General features: G+C 35.5%; 1 protein-coding gene across 1 annotated transcript; it reads right to left on the reverse strand.

Annotated features, from left to right (window-relative positions):
• Nucleotides 1–6,739: 6,739 nt before the first annotated feature.
• On the reverse strand, nt 6,740–7,972 carry LOC137653268 (actin-2, muscle-specific-like). Its single transcript, XM_068386639.1, has one exon. It carries the CDS (start codon nt 7,970–7,972, stop codon nt 6,839–6,841), a length of 1,134 nt encoding a protein of 377 aa, XP_068242740.1. The 3' UTR covers nt 6,740–6,838.
• Between the last annotated feature and the right edge of the window lie 391 nt (nt 7,973–8,363).

An 8,363-nucleotide genomic window follows, 5' to 3' on the forward strand; every position in this document is an offset into this window, starting at 1 on the left:
TTTTGCTACTTTTAAAAATATGTTGAGGTTTTTAATCTCTAATATTGGTGTCCCGGTACAGAGGGAACTGATGCTTTAACTTGAGGTTTGGTGCTTTATACCAAAAGTTATTAATAAAATGGAGGTAAAAATTCTTAAGTAGAATATTCCAGAGTGAAAGTCCTCTCCATCTTGACTGTTGATATTAACGAGGGAAGCTTTATTGTTAAATTTTGAGTGTTTACGTAACAAAAGGTTATTACACACGGCAAAGAGGGAAATTTTTCGTTGAAATTTAACTTTGATATAGAAGGTAAAGGTTTTTGAAATTATAAGTATATATGTACAATGTTTTATTTTTGGAATCTGCTTTCCAGGATCGTGAATACAATGAAATGCCAGCAGTCGTCTTTAACGGTGGCATCTAATTTGGACAGGAAATTGGGGGACCTCAGTTGTCATGAGCATATTCTACCATCGATGAATGACAGCACCGACAAGGCCTACCAACTTGTCTTTCAACAAAGAGAAGCTTACAATAATGGTCACGAGCAAAGCGAAATGCCATTGTATGTTGCTTTATTTATGACTCTTTTATTAGATTCTGGCGCTTTAGTAATCTCCAGTGATCAGGCTATTTATGCCTTAACGTGCATGTATGAAATGAGGGGTTACATAGATCCAACGGAAAATTCACTTGTTAAATCTTTGCAAGCACCTGTGAAACATTAAGCTGGTAGATCGGTGCATACAAAGGATCTTTTTTATAATATGGTGTTGCAGAATCCGTGCGGATTATATTTTCCTATATTGAAAAACTTCTTTATTATTTTGATAGATCATTAAGGTTTTCTTATGAGATTTGGGGAATTAAGTTTATTGTAATTTGAAGATTTCTTAGTTGAACAGGAAAAAAAAAAAAAAATTAAATCACCAATACTGTTTAGTTTTTGATATCGGAAGTTATCACAAATGCTTTTCCATATTTGAGGTATTTTGCTTGATGCAGAGGAAGCTGGAATGATTTTGTCCTTTGATCGATTTCTCTTTAAGAAGTTTTTTAAAAGCTCCTGTAATGTAACCAAACATAATTTTTTTTTTTTTAAACTGTGGCTACAAGTTCAAACATCGCAAACGATGACGTCAATGATAGGTGTCTTCATAGACATGAGTGTTGGTAGTCTGTTTCAAGTAAACATGTTTGTCAAAGGCTTCAAAAAGAGGTTAAATGTGTAAATCATTCAATCGGAGCATTTATTTCTCTCTCTCCATTTTTTTCCTTCTCTCCCTTTCTTTGGTATTATCTAGGGTCAACCGGCACGGTGCGCTATAATGCAATTTAATGTTTATTATGTTTATACCTGTAGTGTAGAGAATGCGGAGTGAAGTGAGGACTAGAATTTTTTCGCGTTACGAAGTATAGCGAAAAATAATTGTCCTAACGACATGTAAGCAGATCTTAAGTGTCTTGTTACTAAAAGTTCAGTTGTTATGTAGGCAGTGGCCAATGAGAATTTAGTGTTGGGTGAAACGTATTCAATGTTTGAAGAGGTATTTAGTAAGTGGTCACTTTCTAGCGCACGCTAGCCTGAGCAAGTCGAATTTATTATTAATATTATTATCATTATTATTTATTAGTACAAGAGTGAGGTTCCACCACTCAAATTTGAGTTACTCTGCATTATTGCCGTGGATACACAGGTTTCCATAGTTTTTTCAAAACTTGAGATTTTGTTTTTTATCTATGGTTTTTCCTGGGCGGCAGAGGAGGCTTATATGTTAATTTGAAAGTTTGTTCATTTTGTTTTAAATATGCACTGCTATATCAGTACAGAAGTTTGTAGAAGTTATTAGAATGTGATGTTATATATAAATTGTTTTTTAAAAAGTATGATTCATTAGAAAAATAAACCTGGCGTCAACCGGCACGGTGCGCTATAATGCAATTTAATGTTTATTATGTTTATACCTGTAGTGTAGAGAATGCGGAGTGAAGTGAGGACAATATCTTTGTGGCGTCTAAAAATCAAACACAGCATATCTCCGGATAAACTGTCCTCCAGATAATTTTCAGGATAACTGGAAAACTGCATTTACGTTTCTCTATTTGTTATTTGTTATGCTGAAAATTATCTATAGGACAGTTTGTCCAGAGAGATGCTGTCTTCGTTTTTGAATGCCACGAAGAAATTGTCTTTTCATTATAAACGTTAAGTAACGTGCCTAAATAATGAGTATACACACACACACACACACACATATATATATATATATATATGCTTATATCTATATATATATATGTATATAGATAGATAGATAGATATAGATACACACACACACACACACATATATATATATATATATATATATATATATATATATATATGTGTGTATGTGTGTGTGTGTGTGTGTATTATTATTATTGTTATTATTAATAGGTAAGCTACAACCGTATTTGGAAAAGTAGGATTCTATAAGCCCAAGGGCTCCAACAGGGAAAAGTAGACCAGTGAGGAAAGGGAATAGAGAAATAAATAAACTACAAGAGAAGTAATGCACAATTGAAATGAAATATTTTAAGAAAAGTAAGAACATTAAAACGGAACTTTCAAATGTAAACTATAAAAAGAGACATATCTCAGCCTGTTCAACATAAAAACAATTCCTGCAAATTTGAACTTTTGAATTTCTACCGATTCAACTACCTGATTAGGAAGTTCATTCCACAACTTGGTCACAGCTGGAACAAAACTTCTAGAATACGGTCTAGTATTGAGCCTCATGATGGAGAAGGCATGACTATTAGAATTAACTGCATACCTAGTATTACGAAGAGGATGGTACTGTCCAGGTAGATCTGAATGCAAGGATGTCAGAATTATTAGAAATGTTATGCAACACGCATAACAAACTAATTGATCGACGGTACCAAAGATTAAAATTTAGATCAGGAATAGGAAATTTCATAGACTGTAAGTACCTGTCCAATAAAATAAGATGAGAATCAGCAGCTGAAGACTAGACAGTAGAACAATACTCCAAACAAGGTAGAATGAAGTAATTAAAACAATTCTTCACAATAGATTGATCACCAAAAAATCTTTAAAGACTTTCTTAATAAGCCATTTTTTGTGCAATTGAAGAAGAGATAGACCTAACGTGTTTCTAAAAAGTAAATTTGCTGTAGAGAATCACACCTAAAATTTAAAAATCAAACAGAGTTAAAGAAACAGTGTCAATGCTGAGATCCGGATGTTAAGGAGCCACTGTCCTCGAGCTACTTTGAGTTTTGTTAGGATTCAACTTCGTGCCTCATAATTTGTACCATGCACCAATTTTAGCTAGATCTCTAGTAAGTGATTCAGCAACCCAAGATCTACATCCAGGAGATGAAATTGATGCAAAGAGAATAGCATCATCAACGAGCTTGTTTTCTAGGGAAAACCACATGTCATGTGTATATAGTATGAAAAGTAAGGAGTTAAGAACACTACCCTGATGAACACCAGATATCACATCCCTATTACTTACTATGATGCCCATAAACAATAAGTCTTTACGATCTATTACTTAAGAATTCAATAATAATTTAAAGAAAAGATCCAACCACCCCCAACTGTTTAGGTTTGAAAGCAAGGGCATAATGATTAACACGGTTAAAGGCGGCACTAAAATAAAGGCCAACCAAACGAGCTTCCTGACCACAATCAAGGGATTTATGTACAGCATTGGAGAATGTAAGAATGGCATCGCATGCACCAAGGCCAAATTGCAAACTGGGGAATATGTATGTATATATATATATATATATATATATATATATATACACATACATATACATATACATATATATATATATATATATATATATATATATATACCCTGTATTTCATTAATCCACACTCGTTTTTCAACTAAAGGATCTTTTGGTACCTCACTTGGAAAGAAGCTGAAGGAACACTGATTTCTTATGCTTCTACGCAGAAAGCTCATCAGCAGTGCACATAAACTTCATTGTTACTCTGCCATTCACTTGTATCTTTATTTCTTATGGGCATCTTGGATACCAAGCTTCTGTTTCTAATACCTTTCTCTACCCTTCTGTCCAAACCTTTCTGTGCTTTTCTCTCCTCCATCCAAACACTTCCAAATTGAAAACCTTCCACCAAACCAACTAAAAGAGCTTCGAAGTATTATTTCATATTTCTTACATTTTAACTCTTCTTCAAATCGCCATGTTGCTCTCCCTTTTAGGTCTTCTTATGTACCATGTAATCTGACATCCCATATGAAAATTTCCCATCAAGAATTTACTTCTCTACAAAGAAGTTGGCTCAGCTGTCCTTTCATAAATACTCTCATTCAATTCCAGAAACATTTATGTCTCTTCTGAACCTTTTTCACACACCCAGCTACCTTTCTTGCTTCATATAGATGTGATTCTTCTCTACACTCACCTTTCTGGCTTGTATTGTACCTGCGTAATTCAAATGCTTCCATCATAACTCCATGACGATATTTATTGTTCTATATCTCTGCCTCCATTTACTGTTTTAACGTTACCCACATATATACTCACATTTACTCCTAACTTTCTGGTATTTTAAATCGTCATTAGTGGCATTTCCAGTCTCACTACACTATTTCGATTTAACTCTATATCATCTCCTAACATTAGTCAACCAACAATTCATTCACGACTCTGTTATTTGTCCCACAGCTTTTCACCTACATTCTTAATCGTTCCTCCAACTTTAGGCTTCATTTCATTTATAAACGTTTTGAGATATAACACTGCCTCATCCCAGACCCATTTTACCCAAAACTAGCTGCTCTTCCATTGACATGTTTTAACAAAAACTTCACTTCCATCACAAACTTGTTTATCAACTTATCTACTATTCCATATCTGCAAAACACCTTATCCTACTTCTGACTATGTACCTAAAGTGCACAGTCTTCTAGTGTCTCGGCAAGTGTTTAGGATGGTAGTAGCTTGCCTCATACCCTTTTTTACACGCAGAAGATTCTGTTACTCATTTATAGGTGTGTAAGCTTGTGAATGTTCATTTAGTATAAGACCTCTGCTACAGGCTCGGCCAAAAGATCCATTTTTCCTTCTAGATACCTTGTGTTTTAGCTTTATCTGACCATGAATATTGGGGCAAACCACCTGTTCATGATTTTTCATGACACCCTATGTATATATATATATATATATATATATATATATATATATATATATAAATATATACATATATATATATATATATATATATATATATATATATATATATATATATATATATATATATATGTGTGTGTGTGTGTGTGTAAAACAATTACAGGGGATCCCACTGGGAACCGGTGGTTTTGTGCACGGCAAATGGCAAACCGAGTGATTTGTAGAAGTATTAAGGGTCAGAAATGCTTAATAAACACAAAATAACCAGTTATAAATAATATATGGTACATGTACAATAAGTTGCATGAAATTGCAATATCATAATTACCTATAATTCACATTACGTCACTCAAATAGTTTTTGCTCCCCTGTTCTGTCAAGCGGTACGTGGATGTGCTCGCATGCCATGGTGTTGGGTCACTATTAAAGTATCTTAATTTCCTATGATTGATATCACATCCCTCAAATGGTCTTTGCTCCGCCTGGCTTGCTTTGCTTGTCCTTGCTCCGCCGTGGCTCGCTTCGCTTGTAAATGAACATGATCTCATTGCTCCTCTGTTGTGGTAACCAGCATATGGATGTGCTGCGCACGTTAACCATGTGAGTCATTATTTTGGTGATATTTTTTACATTCTTATGAGCAACAATGGCAATATACTGAACAGCGTGTGTTTTAATATATTCATTACCAAAATAGATAAAATTACATGTTTGGACTTAAGTGAAGGGGCTGGTGACTTGTTCTCAACATACGGGAAATAATGGATAAATACTTAGAATCTCTTAATTAGTTCAGAGAGTCAATTAATGATTATGTCATACAACAAACAAAATAGTTACATAAAGAAAATGCAAACAACGAGTGCCCAGTAACCCACTACAAGTCTCCCAAATGTAGGCAATAGACTTAGACAATGGTCTATACATTTTAGTCGATCGATACTCACGTTTTTATCTCCAGCCGCCATTAGTCATATAGAGGAATATATCAAGATAGCCAGCGGTTGTCCATTTCTTATAGTGAATTTTAGTTTCGCTAGAAATAAAAATATCATAAATTAACTATATATATATATATACATATATATATATATATATATATGTTTGTGTGTGTGTGTGTGTGTATATATATATATATATATATATATATATATATATATATATATATATATATATATATATATTATTCATTCTTAAGTTAATTTCACTCACACTGACCAAAACAATCCAGTATACTGTTTTTCTGTATTTTCTGTCAATGACTTTTAAAAGGATTTTATAAAATTTTCGTTTTACAGGTGATACTCTTATGCAATGAGATTTTTTCTTGATTGCTTACATATCTCCATTGAACTATTATGTATATACAAAAGCTTTAACTTTATGTCTTCTATAAGTAAAACATGAATGATATTGGAATCACGAAAGAATTTCTTATATCTGTTTATCATGATTGCAGAAAGATATTATTTTGAAGTAAATATCTATATTAATTACCATTACACCTAGAGAATTCAGTCATTTGTTAGTTTCATACACAATTAAAATTTCAATGTACAATAAAACTTCACTAGTTCCAGTTTTTGTATGTTTATTATTGCTACAAAAGTTGACCAATGTTTGAATATAAAATAGATATGATGATGTATGAAATTATGTGTAACGTGTCGTGGTTTAGAAGCACTTGCGGTGAACAATGCCAGGACCAGACTCATCGTATTCTTCCTTGGTGATCCACAACGCCTGGAAGGTGGACAGAGAACCAAGGATGGAACCACCGATCCAGACAGAGTATTTCCTCTCAGGGGGAGCGATGATCTTAACTTTAACAGTTGATGGTGAGAGACCAGTGATTTCCTTCTGCATCCTGTCAGCAATACCAGCATACATAGTAGTACCACCAGACATGACAACATTACCAAGAAGGTCCTTTCTGATGTCAATGTCGCACCTCATGATGGAGTTGTGGACAACTTCATGGACACCAGCAGATTCCATACCAAGGAAGGAAGGCTGGAACAGAGACTCGGGAGCACGGAAACGCTCGTTGCCAATGGTAATGACCTGACCATCAGGAAGTTCATAAGACTTGTCGATGGTGGAGGAGGCAGCAGCAGTGTTCATTTCACCCTCAAAGTCCAGGGCAATGTAGCAAAGCTTTTCCTTGATGTCACGGACGATCTCACGCTCAGCGGTGGTAGTGAAGGAGTAGCCACGCTCAGTCATGATCTTCATCAAGTAGTTGGTGATGTCACGACCAGCTAAGTCCAGACGGAGAATGGCGTGGGGAAGAGCAAAACCTTCATAGACGGGCACCATGTGGGAGACACCATCACCAGAGTCGCAAACCTGACCAGTAGTACGACCAGAGGCATATAGGGACAAGACAGCCTGGATGCATACGTACATGGCGGGCATGTTGAAAGACTCAAACATGATCTGAGTCATCTTCTCACGGTTGGCCTTTGGGTTGAGGGGAGCCTCAGTGAGCATGGTGGGGCACTCCTCAGGGGCAACACGGAGCTCATTGTAGAATGTGTGGTACCAGACCTTCTCCATGTCGTCCCAGTTGGTGATGATACCATGTTCGATGGGGTACTTCAAGGTGAGGATACCTCGCTTGCTCTGGGCCTCATCACCGACGTAGGCGTCCTTCTGACCCATACCGACCATCACACCCTGGTGACGGGCACGGCCAACGATGGAGGGGAAGACAGCTCGAGGAGCGTCATCACCGGCAAAGCCAGCCTTGACAAGACCAGAGCCATTGTCGCAAACGAGTACCGCCGCCTCTTCGTCGTCACACATGGTTGTTTGTTGCTATGCAGTCAAGAATCAACCTGGATAAAAAGCAGATAACGGCTGAATGTTTATTTTTGAATGGTAAACAATTTTCCCTCAAAAAAGCAAGAAGTATTATGAAGTAGTCATTAGAGTATTTATTTGTATTAAAAAGAACATTAAGATCTTGTGTAAACATGTCTCATCTTTTTGAAAATTAAATTATTCTTTGTAATATGTTCATCGCAGGGGTAGACGAAGGGTGACTATATCTTTCATTTGTAAGGACAGAGCTGCCTGTTTTTTTTATATTCCAATGAAATTTAAAAAAAAAAAAATCAGTTTCTTCAATGAGGAAGATCACTTTGAATTCCAAAGTTTGACCAAGGCAACATCTGGTAAAATCTCACTGAGTTTA

Source organism: Palaemon carinicauda, chromosome 14 (genome assembly GCF_036898095.1).
Source record: "Palaemon carinicauda isolate YSFRI2023 chromosome 14, ASM3689809v2, whole genome shotgun sequence".
Lineage (NCBI taxonomy): Eukaryota > Metazoa > Arthropoda > Malacostraca > Decapoda > Palaemonidae > Palaemon > Palaemon carinicauda.